We start from the raw sequence: 19863 nt of genomic DNA on the forward strand, positions 1-19863 counted from the left end.
ACAACTGGGACTACAAGTTTCTATGAAATCTTTATTTCAGCAAGACGATACCATCTCTGGTTTTGACAGTCCTTCCTACGGTACAGGTCTGTCCCCTATTGGAAATGTATGGGGCACCAATGAAGCGGACAAGCAGGTCTTAAGTCGTGTTTACAGCAAGAATGGGCAAACTTTCCACTTGCAAAGCTGCAACGCAGTATTCGTATATTAAGTTCCCAAAGGATTAAAAAGTGCAATTAAAAGAAAAGGTGAAGTGACTCATTTGTAAACTTCCCCTCTCCAAACTTTTTTTTTCGGGCATGCATTTGTAAATGTGTAACAAACAGATAACAAACTTTTTCAGCAAACACTCCTCTGACTCTTCTTTGTGTACACAGCATTCAAATCTACTCCAACATTTTGTAACAGTTAATGGTGACTATCAGATGTACTACGGTTCTTCAACTCAGGTCCAACAACAACCAAAACACAGTGTGTGCTTAATTTTTAACTCTCTTCCAGGGTTTATGGAGAGGGAGGGAGGGAGGAGTGAAACATGTCAGGGGAAGGAAGAGTGAGTGGAGCTACAACGCTTTTAGACACACCCAGTACAACAAAGTGTGAGAGAGAAGCAGAGAGTAATGACTCTGTGTGGAGCAATAAGAGGGTGTGGCTTTTTTTTTACACAGGGAGAGCAGATAAGCTGAGTTTGCCTTGTAGAGAGGAGCAGGAGTAACAATCCTGAACTGAGAGTCTCCTACACTTTCACTCTGCTGGCTTCACTAACAGTCGTATAGCTCCTCCTTTCTGCTCACTCGGTCCCTCTCTTGTGCAACCCTCCTTTTAGTTTGAAGCAAAAACACTGAGGTGGACCAACTTCCCGGAGACAGAAGGGAAAACTCAAGAATACATTTGCAACTCGCAGCCATGAAGGACAAAACAAAGAGAGGAGGAGGAAGGAATCAGGCCAAAAGTGGTGAGAAATCCCTGTAGTGTGTGTGTTTTCTTCTCTTCTCTGCTCCTCTCCCTCTCTCTCTCTCTCTGTGAGTCTCTCTCTGCTCTTTCCTCTTCCTTCTTTTTTCATCTGGTGCCTCCCTCACTGGAGAATGTGAGGAGGGTGGGATATTTAGCGTTGCACTGCTGCTCTGAACACTGCTCTCAGAGAGTGTGCTCTGCTCTTTTTAACTCTTCACATTCAGTGCCCTGGGATATCTAGAAAAGCTTTCCTCCTTGAGGAAAGACAAAGAATAGATTGTATTTTACTCTTGCAGGTTGTTTGAAATAGAAAGTAAAAGTCTGCATATACTGTATCTCAAACTACTCAACCTGCCTAACAGTTGCATCATGTTTTGTGTCTCTTGATCTATCGTGACCTTTACCACCCTCCTCCATATAAGGCACAATGATTGTATCAACAGGAAAGTTAAGTTGTTTACAAATCAATACAAATCTGTGGGCGCAGGGCGATAAATCCTCATTCGTGACACTCTGAATGTGAATGCGCTGGAGGTCTTAGTATGACATATTAGAAAGGAATTCAGCCTTCCTGTGTAGTGCAAGCCAGCCTCAGAAATCAGTGCCAAAATATATTTTGCAGGACAGAAAGGAGCAGTTTACTGTAGTAGTAAGGCAGTAGGTAAAACAGAGTAGAGGCTGATGGCTCCTAGCTGTCAGCAAGGAGGGGCCTTCTTTTAGCCAATCACAAACAAAGAAGCTATTTTTTTCAGTAGTAAAGTGGTCCCATATTGACAGCAAGAGCTGGGGATTTGCAGTAGAATCGACTCTTGCCTTCAAAAATTAGGTGTAAAACGAACTGCGCCCCTGTGTTGCTGTGTATATGCCGAAGGTGCCAATGCACAATATACATTTCGTCTTTGCAAGCTCGCTCGCTCGACTGCCAAGTTTTAGGTTTGTTAGTTTATGTGTCGTCGCATTCTGCTGTCCAAACATGCCAGAGCTGGGTGTGGTTGTCCCTTCATCCTAAACAGAGATGACACGAGGGCCAGTGGGCAAATTCAACAGGTTTAGTCACCCTGCAGGTTGAGAAACACGCTGGGTCCTGCTCTCCCCAACTGTTTCTGTCAAAGTAAAGGAAAAAAAAAAAAAAGAAGACAGACACACCCCACTTTCCCTTTCTTTTGGTAATTCTCTCTAAACTCACTCTCACCCTCAGGCACTCTCCGTCTCTATCTTTCTCTCTATCTTTCTCTCTCTTCCACACACGTGTGCGCACGCACGCACACACTTCTTGTCCAGCAGTCTTAGCGAGGACACTAAAGCATCCCCTACTTCCTATAGCTCCTTACCCTAACCTTGTTTTTGTAAAGTTTTTTTAATATTTTATTTTCATTACAAGAGCACGACCAGTGTGTAAATATAGACATCGCAAACAAGATTAAGTCAACAGTTTAAGGAAAATTAAAACAAACCAGTAACTGACTCACAGTAACAAGTGAAAGAAAGAGTAAAAGAAAAATGCAAATAATGACAATAATCATGGAAACTTGACAGTTAAATTAAAAACAATAGTGCATGAATTTTCCATTCCTTGAACCTAAGACAAAAAGATCTTTATAGTTGTGAGGACCAGCACAATGTCCTCACAAAGATAGATTTTCCTTCTGCCCACACGCACACATAATGTGTTTTTAACTATTTCAACTATTGATAACTAACCCTAACCCTAACCTGGCTGAATGTTAGTATCTTATAGTGCGCCGGAGACTGAGGTGAAGTCCCAAAACAAAGTGACATTATTTGCTGGTCCATTGAAGAGGGTTTGTGATTATTCTCAGTCATTTTTTGTGTCTCTTATTTCTTATGACTTCAATCAGATGTAATGAGCGCGGCTGGTGTGAAGAGTGCTGTCGGTCTGAAGCAAGAAGAGGACTCGTCGTTTGCTGTGAAGATCCAGGGAGCAGGGTTGGAGTCATTTGAGCTGCAGGTAAAACAAACAAACAAACAAACAAACAAACTATCTGGACTCATAGAGAAACCTTTCAAAAGAGAGTTTCTCTGAATGTCAAGTAGCTGAGTGTGATGTGAATGATATTATGTGGACATTATGTGAAACCAATGCATATTTGTAGGTGCACGGATTTTGGCTCGTCCAAGACACACTCATGTCCCTGCTCTCGAGGAATGAGGTGTGTCCGCGCTCCAGCTTGTCACTTTCATTCGCGGGCACAGTTCTGGATCCTCTGGCAGAACTGCAAACTCTCAAGGGCCTTAAACCAGGAGCCATCATTCGCCTTGTGGAAGGTAGCTACTGTTTTTATTTTTTTTACCTTTTCAATGAGCTTGCTTTCAAAAAGGCTTTTTTTTATTTTTTTTTAGAATGAAACACACTCATAATATATTAAAGCTCCAGTGTGGAGGTTCTGTTGTGGACATCTGAGTTCTGAGTCATGACGGACAGCTTCTCTCCCCGGAGGTCTGCCTTCTGCTGTGCAATACATTAGATTCTTATTTCTACAGTAAATTCATTAACTGTTGTATTTCTATGTTTAAATGCAACATGATCTGTCTAGACCAGAGGTTTCAAACGTGTGTGTAGTCCCTCCACCCATTCCATGTGGCCCAGCACCTCTTGTTTTCAAGTTATAATGAAAACTAGTCCGTGACCTCCTCTTACTTGGAAACACAGTACGTGTGTGTGCGTTGTTTTCTTGTCAATTGGCATAAACTATATAATTATAGTCATTATAATCCTTATAATACATAAGGCTAAGTTTATCACATTAATACATAAATTAAGTTCAACATTAAATTATATATACAAGCTTGTTTTAGTGTTTAAGTTACAGTCTGACCAGTCTAGAAGTTCATTGTCCCCCAGGTCATTTCAGGTTGAGGTCTAGTGGTAGAGCGAGTTGTCTTTCAACTGGAAGGTTGTGGGTTCAATTCCTGACTCTGCTAGTCTGTATGTGTCCTTGAGCAAGACACTTAACCCCATGTTGCAGCGTGTGAATGGGTGAATGGCAAAACTATACTTCAAAGCAGCTCATCAAGACTAGAAAAGCTCTATATAAATACAGATCATTACCAACTCTTCTTCTTCTTCTGATTTTATTTGGTAATAACGAGTAACAAAGATAGTTAGAGGAAATGTAGTGGAGTAAAAGTAAAAAGTTGCTATCAATATAAATAAAGTAAAGTTCAGATGAATACAGTGAATTTTGTACTTAAGTACAGTAACAAAGTATCTGCTTAATCTGCATTGTGTGAATTTGATAGTGGTCTGAATGTAGCAGACATTTGTTTATATTTAAAACTTGTGCGCTACTGCTTTCTGCTATTTCCCTATAAACTTGTAAAATTTGTTGTGTAATTAATAACTAGTCCATAGATTATTTGCAATGTGGCACAATTACATTTCATATATTTGGATTGCTGTCCACATTTTTTTCTTGACATTGTTTTTCTCTCACACAAGTCTCTCGGTTCATTGTTAAACGCTGACTCACCTTCCCTGTTACTGTAACAAGATATTGGAGATTTACACAGATTTATAGCTGCAGATGTTTCAGCTGCGTGTCAAACAATTACTCTGTCTCTCACCTTCTATATGTGGTAACACATATAGATATGTGTTACCACATATAGAAGGTATAGAACACACTACCGTGCCATCTGTTTGTGAGTACATACAGTACAGCAGTGATTGCTTCATACTTGATTCGCTGTACGTTTTGGTTCAGTCTGATGAATTTGTTTTTCTTCTATTTTCCAGAGCCCTACACTGCCTGCTCTGCCAGGCTGCATCTGGCCCGTGTCCTGGAGCTGCTACGTGCATCTGGGCCTCAGGACGCCCTGAGAGAAGGACGCTCACCAAGCCTGCTGGACACACTCACTCATGTGCAAACAACAGGTACACACACACACACACACACACACACACACACATGCACACTACCATGAATCTACAAAGCAACAGCAAAGTAACACCCCGGGGTGAAATTAACAGCAGTGGGAAGGTTTGAAAACAAGTGCTATAGTCATATATAGTTGTTCTGCTTTTCTTGTTCTCATCAAACAGATTTGAACAGCAGGGCCTTTATGGGGCCCTAAACTGAATTACATTTGGGGGCCCCAATCCCACCACCTAGGAGTCATCTGTGTTAGACTATTATTGATACAAATGTAACACTATACATTGCATTAATTATGTTATTGCTGTGCTATTTACTCCAAACATGTCCTTGTTTTAATTTGCACAAAGTGAAGCACTAAGTGTGGTGATACTGAACATGAATTATGAAAAACAACAAATGACAACGGCAGACATTGCATTTGCTTTAAACAAGCAAACCAGTTTAATAGACTTGGTTTTTAGAACATGAAACAGATTTATTTATTTATTTATTTCAGAATCAGAATCAGAATCAGAATCAACTTTATTGGCCAAGTTTGTGCACACAATCAAGGAATTTTGACTTGGCTCCGCTTTGCTCTCGAATACAAACAAACAAAATAAATACATAAACAGATGATAAAAAAGTAAAAAAAGAAAGAAAAAGGATTAGCTATTGAAAATATAACAAGAAGGTCTTTTTTTAAATGAATGGGGACATTCATTTAAATGGGGACAAATTTAAAACAAATTTTAAAAATTAAAGTCCTGGTCCAGATAGAGATAGCAGCACAAAGAGTACAAACGATTTCAAATATTAAACTCACAACAGAATATAAAAGCTAAATTTAAGTAGTTAAAGGAGAGTAAAAAAAAAAAAAGAGAGGGACATGATAAAGTAAAGTGCAGAAGTCCACGGGTCATACTAACAAGATCCTTAATCCGAACCCCTTCAAAAAGTGTAAACTGTGTAAAAAACATGTTTCTTTCTTGACAGAGCATAAAACGCTCTTTGAAGGTGTTTAAAGAATGCAGTATCTCTTGTGAAACTATGTTTTGCAGCTCATTCCATGTCCATGGTGCAATAGATCATGTTCGTTTGTGCCTCAGGTCGCCTCTGCTCTGTTGAACTGTCAGCAACTGTTCAACATCTAAGCCCAAACTGTCCAAACTTGCCAAAGATACAACTACTGGCAACAGTGTGAGCAATGTCTCTCCTATTATGAATGAGCTAATGGTGCGTACTGAGATCGTGTTGGAACAGTGACTGCACTTTATAAATGTCAATATAACTGACAATGTTGAATCGTGGTGTTACTGTTGTTATTTCAGTCCACTTCACTCCACACAGTTATTCTCCTTACTTTAAATATGCCCCAAACTAAGTGTGCCATGTGTTTTTAGTTTGACCTTTTTCACAGCAGATATTTCTCGACATGAAAAATGATGGTTCCGCTCAAGTTTTAGGAGAAGGTCGTGCTGTTGTTCAAGTGTAAGGCAAGGTCACACTAAATACTCGACACTTTATGACACGTTTCCCATATTTTCTGGACGTGTTCCAATTAAATTGTTGTATGCTCATTGCAGCGTTGCTAAAACAACAAGTGGTGGCCTAAGACTTTTACATTCTACCCGTGTTTGACGTGGACCTGGCTGAACTGCCGTGGTTTGCTAATATGTGGTTTCCACGCTGCTGCTGCTGCAGCTCAGTTTGTCTACACGCAGCCCACACACAGTCTCGTGATGTTTGTTTACGTTCATTCAGAGACAGAGTGACAGACAGAGGGAGGAGGACGTCTCACTTTCAACAAAAAAAAAAGCATTTGACTAATTGTGATACAATGGAATGAAATATTATACTAAATATGATTGAGAATTTGAGCCTTTACTCACTTGTGTCACTCCCATTTTCAGACTCCAGCTTACCAAATGGGAAGAGCCTGAAACGCTCTTTAAGCAACACAAAAACAGACTCAACCAACCAGGATGCAGCTCCCCCTGAGTACCTGCTCCCTGGTTCCACTGACAGACCCCTCATGGCCCTGCTACCACCCTGCATCCAGCCAGAGGTACTGGCTACTAGATGCATGCATTTTAGTTTTTTAGCCTCACCCTCACTACATGCTGATCACTCTTTGTGACTTTGTGTTTTACTCTCATCAGGCTCCCAGTTACTTGAGGGACCTCTGTCTGAGCTGCTGGAACCCACCTCCAGGACACAGGAAGCTGCAGGGAGACTTCCTGTACCTCTCTGTGGCGACAATGGAGGGCCGACAGTGTGAGATCACTTGTTGTCCCAAAGGTTTCTTCCTCAACAGGTACAAAAGAAAGAGCATGATTCAAAAATAAGGCAGAGGCCTTTTTTAATTTTAATATCATCAGTGAGTACCTTGACTTTTTTTGTTCTTGGAAGAACAACTGCTTTGAGTGACAGCGGTTAGCAGCTGAACGTGTTTATACATATGATGATTCTTTCTGTCCCCTTGCGTCACGTCAGGTCTACTGAAGATGTCTTCGATCCTCGTCCTGCACAGTCTTCTCCAGTTCATCACTGTCTCACTGATCTGCTCTGTCACGTCAGCCCTGCCTTCAAAACTACCTTTACCACTCTCAAAAACAGGTGAAGCACACATATAACATGTTTGTTTGTTTGTTTATTATTTATTATTATTATTATTATTATTATTATTATTATTATTTGTTTATTAAGATCCCCATTAGCTTCTGTCTTAGACAGCTGCTACTGACAATCTTACATTAGCTGGTTCACAAAAGTGCAACATACCAGAAAACAAGAAACAACAAGAAAGAAAACAAGAAAAAAACAAAACAAAAACAAAAATAAATTTTGGGGGTAACGCAGGTTGTTCTTTCTCCCTGTAGACCTCAGTTACCACCAGTAGAGGTGACGCCGACTCCTTACCACACGATGAGTTGGCTCGGCCCCCCCTGTGCCTCTCGCACCCACAAAAACACCTTCAGCAGACTGGGAGTTGATGAACAAGCAGCAAGACAGGTTCAGTACCAAACGATAGCACCGACTGTTGGCAGTGGCACAGATTGTGATGGCAGCTGAATAGAGCTCACGGTCACAGGCAGTTTCATCAGCGATTAAACGCCTGGAACGTATATATAAATCTGTGTGAGAAAAAAAACGATTTTGTGCGATTGCCAATCTCACTGACAAATGACATCTTAATCTAATGTCACTATACCAGTGTGTGAAGTAAGTGAGGAAGAGGAGGAGGAGGAGACAGCAGATTATCTTATTGGGAATAAATCTGCCTCCTGTGAAAGGTCTGTAGCTGACTTTGCTCGAGCTATTTACACCCCTGTATTTTAACGTTGGTGATCATGGTGTTACTTCAGGTGGTACTTGGTATAAAACGTTTGAGAACCACTGGACTATGTAACTAAACCTTTAGATATTATTATTACATTTACATTCAAATGAATATATGTGTTGTTGTTTGTGTTTAGAGCCCAGACTGGAATGAGGAGTTGCAAGCAGCCCGAGATCTTCCTCAAAGCAGCGTGGAGGAGAGGCTGCACAGAGACAGAGCCATGCTGCAGGTTACTATCAAAGCTGCAACGTGATTCTGAACAACACCGGGACAGTGATCACCGGTTTTCTATTCCTTCCTTACTCACTCACTTTCACCTTCTCCTTCTCCTCCTCCTCCTCCTCGTCATGGTTTCCTCTCAGGTAAACAGTGGGTTTGTGAGGGCTGTCATGCAGGGGGCAGAGACTGTCGTAGACGGCTTTGTGGATCCAGTGAATGGAAACCCAGAGGACCCGGCCTTCCTTTGGGGTGGTCTGTTCATGAGCCAGGGGGCAGCAAGTGCCATGTTTGGTGGAGAAAGAGGACGCAGGTATAAAAAAAACAAAACTCCAAAAATAACAAAATAATATGAATGTAAAGACATTTTGTCTTGTATGAAGAGGTTTTGCTGATTTTTTTGAATGTCATACTTGCAGGGCAGCTCAGAGGCTGGAGCTTAAAGGAGTACAAGCTTACAGCAACGTAGAGGGGCTGGAAGAGCTCCACACACTACCTACAGCTATTGTGGACTACAGAGGTGTCCGTCTGTCTGCCCAGGGTCTGGCTCCTGGTTTGGAAGGCTCAGATCAAAGCGAAGAAAATTCTTCTGCCTCAAGGTATTGTTGTGAATTTGCCCAACATAACAAAACTGTGTTGCACACAGCCTTTTCTGCTAATATCTTTCTCCTTCTGGTCTTTAGAGGCTTGCTGTATGGAATAAATGCAGGACCTCAAGAGTCCGCTCAACGCAGACGTCTTCTAGGGCTCTTGGCTCACGCCGCCAAGTGTCTTTCTCTCCAGAGACATGTCGTTGTGGCGCCCAGTGGTCTCCGGGTACCACTGTTCACCTCAGTGGACGCACAAGGAATGTTAGGAGGCGATGGGAGGTTCTACATACTGGACGTGTTCAGGAGCTTCCCAGCTGATGTCAACTTCTGTCCAGACGTGGAGGCAGACTGTCAGACAGTCACTGGAGAAGAGGAGAAGAAAGAATGCTGTGAGAAGGAGGAGGAGGAGGAGGAGGAGGAGAAGAAGGGGGGTTGTGTAAAAGAAGGATGGCCAGAGAATTATCACACAGATTCTGGGCTACCGCACACCTTCCCTCATAGCCTGTGTAGACTGAGGCCAGAGCTGGTGCAGGCTTTCATCCAGCACAAGTGAGTTGTACATGAAAAAAACAATACTTTTCAGCACTTTTGGACTCGGTTTTTAAAGTGTTCTAATATTTTGGTTTTTATTGTTTGGCTTTTTCAGACACTACCAATACACTCAGTGTGTCCGGGAGACAATGGAAGAGAAAGGAGGCTTTGAAGAATGTGCAACAGCTGGTAAGAAGTGCTTTACTTCACATACATCGAACTGAACTGAGCCCAAAATGAATAACTAATGACTCCAGTGCTTTGAATAAGAAGGGGGAAAAGAAAGCCCCATTGTGATAGCATCAAACAGTACCATGAACATTGCTGTGCAACACCCATAAAACCCTTTGTTACGTGTACAAGAATACACACATAAATCAATTTGACACATTTATGATGTTTTTTTTGTTTTTCTTTTATTATTACTATTGTTGCAGGTGACTCTCGAGCCACTGATGCAGTACGAGCTGCTTGTAAAGCCGTAGGATCGGTTAGTGACATCATCTTTGAGATGCGACTCAACCCAAATGTCCTTTCTCCAGGTACACACACACACACACACACACACACACACAACTAAGGATTATTGTCCTAATCATTTAAACTATTAGTTGTTTGGTCCATAAAATGTTGAAAAATGTTGATCATTGTTTACCAAACCCGGAAATAAAAAACTCTATAAAAAAGATAAAATTGTTTTAGTTATTTAAAAAAAAGAAAAACAACACACACACACACACACACACCAATTGGCTAGCATACATTGAACCACTGGGACTTTGGTCAATGGTCATTTAAAGGGCAAAGGGATGAATATGATAAGTATCAAGGTACACCTCACATTTTAGTTATAATGGTTTGGTAAGTTGATTTTAGTAAGACACAAAACTTAACCAGGTTTATTTATGTCCTTGCATTTATATTGTCAATATTATTGTACTTTTAAAAAAAAGACGTGGTCAAACAGTTAGACCACATCTAACTGAGTTAGACATGAACTAGTTAAGAAAAAGGCTTTGTTTCTGTCCCAATCAAACATTAGCCCTACATTTAACCAGTTCCCTTAAAAAAACAATTAGATTCTGCCTCAATAAGACCAGGTTTCCAAGAGGACTGCTGTTCCTGACAAAGTCACTGTTTGTGCCAGAAAATGTCCTTAAGTGGTACTAAATACAAGCACACACACAAAGAGTCCAATCCTTTATGCTCATTATGACATGAATCTTTGTGTCCTTGTGTTTAGGAGTCACCTTCCCGCCTGCCGAAAGTTCATCACTTGACCTGCAGAAGAGGTTACTGAAGGAAGCAGCAGCTTTTGTCATCACACACCAGATACCAGACTTTGTCAGTGGATCCATTTTAAACTTTTTTTTTTTCTTTCTTTCTTTTTTTTTTGCTTTGATGAATGAAACAAGCTCATGGTTTGCATGTTTGTACACGTTCACAGGTGACGCACTGCCTAGAAAACTATGAGGCGCCCATGGACGGAGCGTCTCTAAAAGAGGCGCTGCACCAGCGAGGCATCAGTCTCCGGTATCTGGGACATGTGATGAAGGCCATCAGTGACTCAGAACACAAGGAGAGTCTGAGGCATATACTGGTGCGTTTTAATTAAAAACAAAAGATGGCCTCAAACCAAGAAGTGAGCACTCTTCCTAACTGTGCTTTCTATTCTATCACTGCGTTCAACAGAGATCAGTGGTTGGTGAAATCTTTATTCGCTCCACAAGAAGAGTGTTCAACAATTTCCTCCAGGTACATTATCACATTATGCATTGTTCTCTCTTGGGTGATGAATTCGAGGGCGGTGTCACAGCATCAATATGCTCCAGCAAGAATGACTTACTCACGTTTAATGTTCCCATGTCTTTATAGGGTGTGGATGTGCCAAGTCTCTGCGCAGCTATCAGTCACTTCCTCTGCTGCCTATTGGTTCCTCACTTCACGCCCACTACTGGAGGGGAGGACACGAAAAAGAAGTCAAGGCGGCGAGGCAGAGGGGCTGGGCCCAGTGAAAGCCTGCCCTGGAGCACACTCACAGGGCCTGAGTTGTGGAACCTGGTCTGCCAGGACGCTGTTGAGACATACAACATCCCCGGCAGCCTCGTGTGAGTACACATCCTGTGTTTGCTCTCACCTGATAGTTAGCTATGTACTGACTCAGTGTTAATGTGAGGACAACTGTCATTTTGCTCTGTGGCAGCTCTGGACCAAACAACCTCGTGGAGCACTATGGCCTTCAGAAAATCTCTCTGCTCAGAGAGTTCTGTTTAAAGACCGGCGTGCAGGTAACAATCACAGGAAATATGGATTTATGGTTTGTTAACGTGAAAAACAGAAATACTGTTCTACTGTATAGACCAGGTTATGTGGCTGGAGTCCGCACCCACTCCGCCCTGCCTGCACTCTCTTCTTCAGCAGTGTTATAATTGCAAGATTATCTGCAAGATAACCCCCCCCCCCCCGATAAAAGTAACATATGATTGTTATTTCTGTGTCTTCACCAGTTGAGATTGAGGGACTACGTCCTTGACAACCAGAGCAAAGCTCCCATTGGACCAGACGACGTCCTCAACATCCTCCCTATTGTCAAGCACATTTACACACCAACCACTGATGCGTCTAAAGCCTATCGCGCCGCACAGAACGCCATTCAGAAAGGTGGGTCAAATATAAACGCGGACTCTGCTGTGGTCTTCACGTCCCATGCATGTTTCTGAGCTCACTGTTAATGAAAAGTGAATTCTGTGTTTAAAGAAAAAAGTTATTTTTTTGTGTTTTTACAAATGTAGGCCTGCTGGATCAGGCCCATGAGCATCTGAAAGAGGCCGCCTACTTGTTTGGTAGGGTGTGTGATGACCTGCACCCTGAGGCCTGTTACTGCAACACCCTTTTGGCCAGGGTGGCCTTCCTGCAGGGAAAAACTGCAGAGGTAGGTTTTATTTACCCTTGTGCCTTCACAGCAATGCTATAGATAGGAAAACATAAACACATCATTTCTATGTGTGGGAGGTTGTACATTTACACAGTTAACGTATAGTGAAACTGCAGATTTCTCTGCTCTCTTGAGTAGTAAACTGTGATAATAGCTGCGTCACATATTCACTCATCACTGGAGTAGTCATATCTGTGAAGATGGCTTTTTAGCCTCGTCTCACCACTCTGACTTCCGCTGTCATCAAGGCTCGCAGTGTCCAGCTGAAATCCGTGGTCATCAGTGAGAGGATGCTTGGCTTCGACCATCCAAACACTATCCTGCAATACGTGAGTCCAGCGACACAGTTAACATAATGTCAGTGAGTGCATATTGGTGCTGCTGTGGCAAGATTCTGATATCTTGTTTTCCACGTAGACCCTCCTCGGCGTGTACATGTATGCTGGAGGGGAGATGGTGCTGGCTCAGAAGTGTTTCCTCAGAGCTCGGCTGCTGATGTTGACCGTGCACGGAGAAGACCATCCCTACACCGCAACAGTGGATGTAAGTGGCAACAACTGCTCACGTCTACCTCCACTGCTTCTCACACCAAGATTAAAAACAGAAACACTTCTCAGTGTAATATGAGGCATATACAACAAAGAGTATCCACTTAAGAGAAATTAAGTTCCCTTATTGTTTTCTTGCAGAGCTGTCTTGGGTTGATGCTGACAGGAGATCAGTCAGGCCAGTTCCTAAAGAGCGCCCTGAGACTCCACACTTCCTTCTACGGCCCCACAGACTTGCACACTGCTCTCAGGTAAGTTCACATGTAGAGATTGCATTAATCGGGCTTTCCACGGGTCCTTGAAATCCTTGAGAGTTTTTGAAAATCACCCTAAATAGGCATGGTTCATTGACATTGCTTGAATTTTGTGCAAGAAAAAATGGAAGCTAACACCTACTGTTTCATGCCCTGCATTGCTTATGCAGAATAAATGAGTCATCACTTCTAGTGTTGTTATGTCTCTCTCTGCTGTTGACGCGAGATTCCGTGCAGAACAATGAGTGAGTAACGTTATGCAAGAGAGAGAAAAATGACTCAGTGATGTCTGGGAAATGAAAGTTCCAAGATCTCTGTCTCACCAAAGAAAATGACACAGAGCGACTTTGACCAAAGATCCCAAGGACAATCACTTGTCCGGATGCAGAGTGTGCTGCAAGTCAATTAAAGTGGCTGTAAAGTACTCTCGTCAATCAATGTTGTTTTGTCTCCTTTCTGCAACATCATCGCCGTCTCCCTGCTTCCGCTTCTGCGCAGTCAGCACCTGGTGGCCCAGTGGCTGTGCAGTAAGGGAGAATACCGCAGTGCTATGAGCCATGAGAAAGAGGCCCTGGCTGCTTCTACCATCTTGGTTTGTATATTTTTAGTTCAAGTGTGAAGAGATGAGAACAAACCACTCTGGGTGTGTGTGTGCGTGTGTGTGTGTTGTCTTATGACCATTGTCTTTCTCAGTTTGGAGAGAACCACGCACAGACAAGCTGCCACAAAGAGTTCCTGTCCACCATCACCAAGCAGGCCGTGCAGGTGGAACGCTCTCTCAGACAGGCAGGAGCTGACAGTGCCGAGCAAACAGTGGAGGTATGACTTTGCTTTCTCTGACACCGTGTTGACTCTTAAGAAGACAGACAGACAGACAGACAGACAGACAGAAACATGTTTGTTGACCTCACTCTGCTTTGTGTCTTCAGTGTCTGACTCCCACAACTGACAACATTTTGGAGCAGATGGTCCTGATTACAGGAATCAGGAAGATAACAAAAAGGTAAACATCAGTGACATGATATCTAACTGTTGTTTTTTTGAGTTTAGGAACTGGTTTATGGAAGCACAAAATAGTGTTTCACACTATGGTAGTTTTCAGGATTTTTTTATGTATTAGTAAGTGACTGCTATTAGTGCAAAAAGATTACAGCGTGTTTTAGGCTTTGTTGGATGGAAAGTAAAGGTGTGGCAGTGGTACTTACAGCTTTAACATGTTACTGGCAGAGATTATCCTTTATGTGCTTTTAGTTGTTTTTTTTGTTACCTATGAAATAACTTATATGTATTCCTTTTTCATAGTGACAGGTACCAGGAGTACAAACAGAAACACGAGGAACTCAAGGCAGCCGTGCGAAAAGAACTGGGACTCAAACTTCCCAGCGAGCTCGCCGCCCTCGAGACTGCGAAGGGAGGAGAGAAAAGCTCCGATAAAGAAACCGAACAAGCCGGGGATGGAGCGGAGAACAACAGCGAGCAGGCTGCTGCTATTTCAGCTAATGGTCATGAGGTGGGGCCAGCTGATGAGGATGATAGTGACAGAGCCGCTTCAGATACTGGAGGTGAGATAGTGAATGGGGAGTCAGAGCACAAAGCTGCAGCAGCTAAGACCAGCACACGAACTGAGGTGAAGAGCAGCGCAGCTAATGGGGAGGTGGAGTCAGACAAGAAAGATGCTGAATTAAATGGAGCAGGGACTGCGACAGTTAGTCCACCGGTCCTGAAGAGTAAAAAGACCTGGGCCGATATTGTTTCAAACGCGAGTATAGTCAATGGAACAGGAGATAAAGACAGCGCAGTCAATGGAGTTGCAGACGGTGTCACTGCCAATGGAACAGCAGACGAATGATCACATGTCAGACACAGACAAACTTTTCTGATGCAATATTGATATATCTGGACTCCGATATCGATTCTTCTTCTTTCTATTACATCGATTTTACCATTCAATCACATTATACACGACAGTAACAGTCTTTTAGTTTTAGCTGGCTTGGTCGTCTTCTTGCAGTTGAACACTTTCCGCTCTAGGTTTTATTCTATGCACTTTAGATCTTCTCAACGTGCCTTCATTCATTCATTCATTCATTCAAGTGTCAGCCTCTCTTAACACACACACACTCACGTTAGGTCCGGTCTTCCTCCATCTCCTTCTGGAAAATGAGTCTGTGTCTGCTCATAACGTCGTGCACACCTTGAAACAGCCAATCACTGTTGACAGGACGCCACATGCTTACTGACTCTCTGGTGCTGATGAGATTAGGTACTGAAATTTGGTGTTGAATGACATATTTCTTAGGTGATTCAGAGGACGTATGATACTCAGTTGATACCACACAAGTATTGAAGTTCGATACCCAGCCCTAAACATCAAACACTGTTGTAATCACGTTGTTTTTTTTGTTTGTTTTTTTCAAAGACACTGCTGTAAAATAAAAGTCTCAGAGGTGATTTGATCCAGTGATGCACACAATTAAGATAAGAGTGTGAGAGGATGAGTATTACTTTGTGTTGAAGGCAATATTACTGATGCAGGGTGAGGGCTGTACTGAAGTGACGTGTTTCCCCCCCCCCCCAACAATAAACTTTTTACTCTGTATATAACGTGTTTTCTCATCTTTAAGAGCCCATTTTGATTTTCTCTCACATGCACTAACTTAAATTTAATTGGACAGCCTTAGCTCTAACCTTAACCAGTTAATACCTAGTCTTAAACCCTCAGTCCTGATTTGGATGGAACAGCAATGACATACAGTATAATCTAAGAATGAAAATTCTTAGAATATTAGCAAATGCTAGAGTTGTAGGTGTTTTTAAAAGTAAATAAAACACTTTTGTAAGACATTTAAAGTTTATTCTGACAGAAGCAAAAGGTTAAAAAAACAAGATTAAAAGGAACATTTTTTTTATGTTTACTGGCAAATGTTTACATGTTGGGTGAAAATACCATCTTGTGTTTTACTTTGCTCCAGAAATCTTCTTCTTTCAGGTTTTCTCGTTCTCTCTCGTGTCGTCTTATGTTGCACCAACTGTCCCCGTGTCCTTCCTCTTTTCCTCCTGCCCAGCAGCTCCATCTTAGACATCCTTTGTCCAATATAATCACCGCCTCCTCTGCACGAGACCAAACCACCTCCAAACTGCACAACCTGATCAGTCCCTCAAATATGTTCATTCCCAATCCTGTCCATCCTGGTCCCTCCAGCGCCTCCTGTCTTTTAGACAGTGCCACTGTCTCCAAGCCAAATATCATAGCAGGTCTCAGTGACGGCTTGTAGACCTTCCCCTTTGCTGCTCTCCTTCTGTCACACATCAGCCCTGACAATCACCTACAACTAAGTAATGAGGATTTAATCTGTAAAGAAATAAAATATCACTGCACCAGACAAATTAATAAGTTCTCCCAATACTATCAATTTTTTCCTTTCTATGCGAAAGCCAGCTTCAATTATTTAATCCAAAGAGGTTGATATTTTTCTATTTTACCTCAAAAGTTAAGCATCAATTCAGAGCACAATTAATTTTTTTTTTTTTTTTTAAGTCATATTAACAGAAACAATAATAATAATAATAATAAAAAAGGTCCAGTATTAGCCACCTCATGTGTCACTGCTGACTTTTTGTATAATCTCCAAATCAGGGCAATGCAGGTACTCTGGTTCACATGGCTCTGCCCAGGTGGATTGCGGGAGTCTGTTAAGGCTGTTTGTAGGAAAGGTGATGACTGCTGTGTCACTGAAGACTTCAATGAGACGCGATGGACAGGGCAGCCGTCGCTCCTCGCACACGTTCAAAGCATGATAAATGTAGCTGTAGTCGCGCTGGAACTCTCGGCCGACTGTCCTGTTGGTACAAAAGGTTGGAAATTGTTATTACCTCCTCTCTCACTTCCTTACAGGTAGGGCTGGGTATAATATGGCATTTATACCAGGAACTCACTTTTAATCAAAAAAATTCTTAAGTTTGCGTCCCAAAACACAACACAGACAAACTCTCATACACGCACTGATGGTGATGAGATTAACTCCTTGGGTACAGTCAACCACACAAGTATTAAAGTTTGATACCCAGCCCTACTTTACTGTTCATCTCCTTCCTTCACGTCATGTACAAACCTGTCACTCATTCCAGTGAAGCTGTTTCCAACAATTGTCATTAGAGGAAGACACTGTGTGCTCCAGTTCCTCCACAGCAAGTTGTTGTACAAGGCTTTTCCACAATGCATCAGGTAGTAGAGTGTGGGCTTTTTTGCCAGACGTTTCCCTTCCTGCAAAATACACAAGAGTAAAACTGTCAAGCAAGTTCAGTAATCAACTGTGTAAGCAAGCAGACTTATTTAAAAGCTTATTTAAATCGCACCATACAGGTCCATTCACAGTTTTAGCTGACACAGCATACAAGAGTAAATAGGTAGGTCATGTGACATAGACACACATCTGAAATAAATAAATCTTAATATGTAGAAAAATTCAATAAAAAGATGATTGTACTGTTCCTCCAGGGTAATTACTATTATTATTATTACTAACTATTATTTTCATAACCAATTAATCTGTTGATTGTTGATTTCCCAAACCTGGAAATGATGATGCTCTCAAATGTCCCGTTTTGTCCACAAACCGAAATTATTCCTTTTTAATGATTTCTTTGTTATATGGAATAAAGAAACCAGAAAATATTCACATTTAAGAAGCTAAAAATTCAGAACGCTTGTTTTTGATTATTTGAAACAAAACAAAAAAAACCAAGCCGATTGTCAAAATAGTTGACGATTGATTTAGTAATCCATTAAACGAATAATCATTGCAGCCCTAAAATAAACCAACAAAAACATTGAACAACATTTTTTTGTGTCTGTATTCTCCTGCGGCATTAAATATCCACATAAACAACAACTGACCTCGTTCTCTGTGAGCACATTCAGACCCAGCTTCCTCAAAATGTCCCTCTCTGCAGTGGAAAACATCGGGTCATAAACAGAACAGTCCTCAAGTGGAATCTAAAGGGGGAAAAGAGAAAGTTCAAGATGATCACAGGTGAGTATTAATATTTACCTCAATGGAAGAAAAAAACCATCACTGACCTGCCCTGCATCCAGCAGCAGCAGTAACATGGCAAGCTGGAAGCGAGCGACGGGACAAGAGGAAAAGGAGCCCAGGCCATAACACACACACTCCAGCTGCCGGCATGGTCTGCCTTCCCCGTCTTTCTCCGGCTGCTCAGTGGGATCCTCAGTGTCTTTACTCTCTGGGGGTTTAGACAGAGATGCTGATCCTGCCACCAGCAGCTGCTCTGTAAAACCATGACAATACAAGCATTAACTTTAACAATTCAGCATGTATGCAATGGTCATATCACAGTGTTAATATCACACTTCCTTTAAAAATGTAGGCCGGAAAGACTAAAAAGAGAAAAAGAGAGGCTGATTATTCCATAACAAAGACAAAAGCATCCCTCCATAGTCTTCCAGTGCCGCACACAGACACACAGAGTATTTCGGAATTAATTACAATTACAACTAAAAGGGTTTGTTTCTACTCAGACTGGCGCTTATATTAACATATTTCACTGAGGGTGTGCTTTTGTGATAAACAGCATATGATTTTAAAAGAAATACACTGCAACACACCTTTCCATTTCTGCCAAATCCCGTCACACCTGAGCTCAGACCTACAGACGGAAATGGAGAACAGAGTTAGAAGGACATGCGTGGATTGTTACCAACAAGCCTTTACATTAAAACTGTCAATTGTGTGTTTGATTGGAATTAGATTACTTACGCCGTCTCTCTGATTCGTTTAATGGTTTTCCCGATATCCAGCGGCTCCTCCTGGCGGCACCTGGAGGCCGAAGTTCCCTGGTGTGTTTTCTTTGATTTCCGCGCTGCGCTTTTACGTTTTCGGGCCACCTGCCACTCTTCTCCAGTGTCAGACATCTACACAAACTCACCTTATCGCTGTCTATGGATATAAACGAATGTACACATATGTTTTTGTATGATTCGCGTGTTGACTTGGTTTATGGAAGCAGCAACACACGGGGACCGAATTAAGTGTGACACGCTCTTCTTTTTCCTTTGTCTTGCCTACGTAAAAAAAAAAAAAACATTGCATAAGCGCCACCTGCTGCCCCGGAGTGTGGATCACACGCTTTTGTTCCACACGCTTTTGTTGTTTTGTTTCTTGTCTACCGCTTTATTCTCCAAAGGAAGGGCTCATGACTGCGGTCTAACACTCGTTTCTCTGTGGTTAAACTATCAGACGCTGAATTATCACGCCCTCATTACAAAGGCTTTTACGGTAAAAAAAAAAAAAAAAGTCTGCGAACCAATGTATCAACCTGATTTGTACGGATATCGACATTCAGTTTTCAAAATAAAATACCGGACAGTTTACATAGCAGTTTCAGAGAAATTTAAGAGAAAGTCAAACGTCCCACAGTTTTACACTAGCCCTATACAGGCCTTTAAACGGGTGAAAATAATACAGTACCATTATTATAATTGCATAACCCATAATGTCGTTGTTACAATTATGTGAATAATTCTGATTACAGTAGCTTCCACGGTACCACCCAAGGACACAACTTTGTACAGATTTAACAGGATGTACGCGCTG

The 19863-nt window shown here is 41.9% G+C and overlaps 2 protein-coding genes across 2 annotated transcripts; one reads left to right on the forward strand and one right to left on the reverse strand.

Annotated features, from left to right (window-relative positions):
* Positions 1–652: 652 nt before the first annotated feature.
* On the forward strand, positions 653–15853 carry si:ch211-166a6.5 (clustered mitochondria protein homolog). The gene is made up of 28 exons (XM_058636262.1): positions 653–955; positions 2814–2923; positions 3069–3240; positions 4712–4849; positions 6746–6900; positions 6995–7149; positions 7329–7451; positions 7715–7847; positions 8312–8404; positions 8538–8704; positions 8811–8990; positions 9075–9530; positions 9628–9701; positions 9950–10054; positions 10756–10856; positions 10960–11112; positions 11205–11267; positions 11388–11620; positions 11716–11800; positions 12020–12173; positions 12305–12444; positions 12696–12776; positions 12865–12990; positions 13137–13246; positions 13748–13841; positions 13943–14068; positions 14179–14252; positions 14552–15853. The coding sequence occupies exons 1-28, from the start codon at positions 907–909 to the stop codon at positions 15096–15098; spliced, it is 4197 nt and encodes a 1398-aa protein (XP_058492245.1). The 5' UTR covers positions 653–906; the 3' UTR covers positions 15099–15853.
* A 228-nt stretch (positions 15854–16081) lies between these two features.
* srrd (SRR1 domain containing) lies at positions 16082–19336 on the reverse strand. Its single transcript, XM_058636221.1, has 6 exons — positions 19027–19336; positions 18876–18916; positions 18330–18538; positions 18147–18245; positions 17362–17513; positions 16082–17089 (listed from the first exon to the last, which is right to left on the reverse strand). Exons 1-6 carry the CDS (start codon positions 19179–19181, stop codon positions 16846–16848), a joined length of 900 nt encoding a protein of 299 aa, XP_058492204.1. The 5' UTR covers positions 19182–19336; the 3' UTR covers positions 16082–16845.
* Positions 19337–19863: the final 527 nt, after the last annotated feature.

The sequence above is a fragment of the Solea solea genome, chromosome 8, assembly GCF_958295425.1.
Source record: "Solea solea chromosome 8, fSolSol10.1, whole genome shotgun sequence".
Classification (NCBI taxonomy): domain Eukaryota; kingdom Metazoa; phylum Chordata; class Actinopteri; order Pleuronectiformes; family Soleidae; genus Solea; species Solea solea.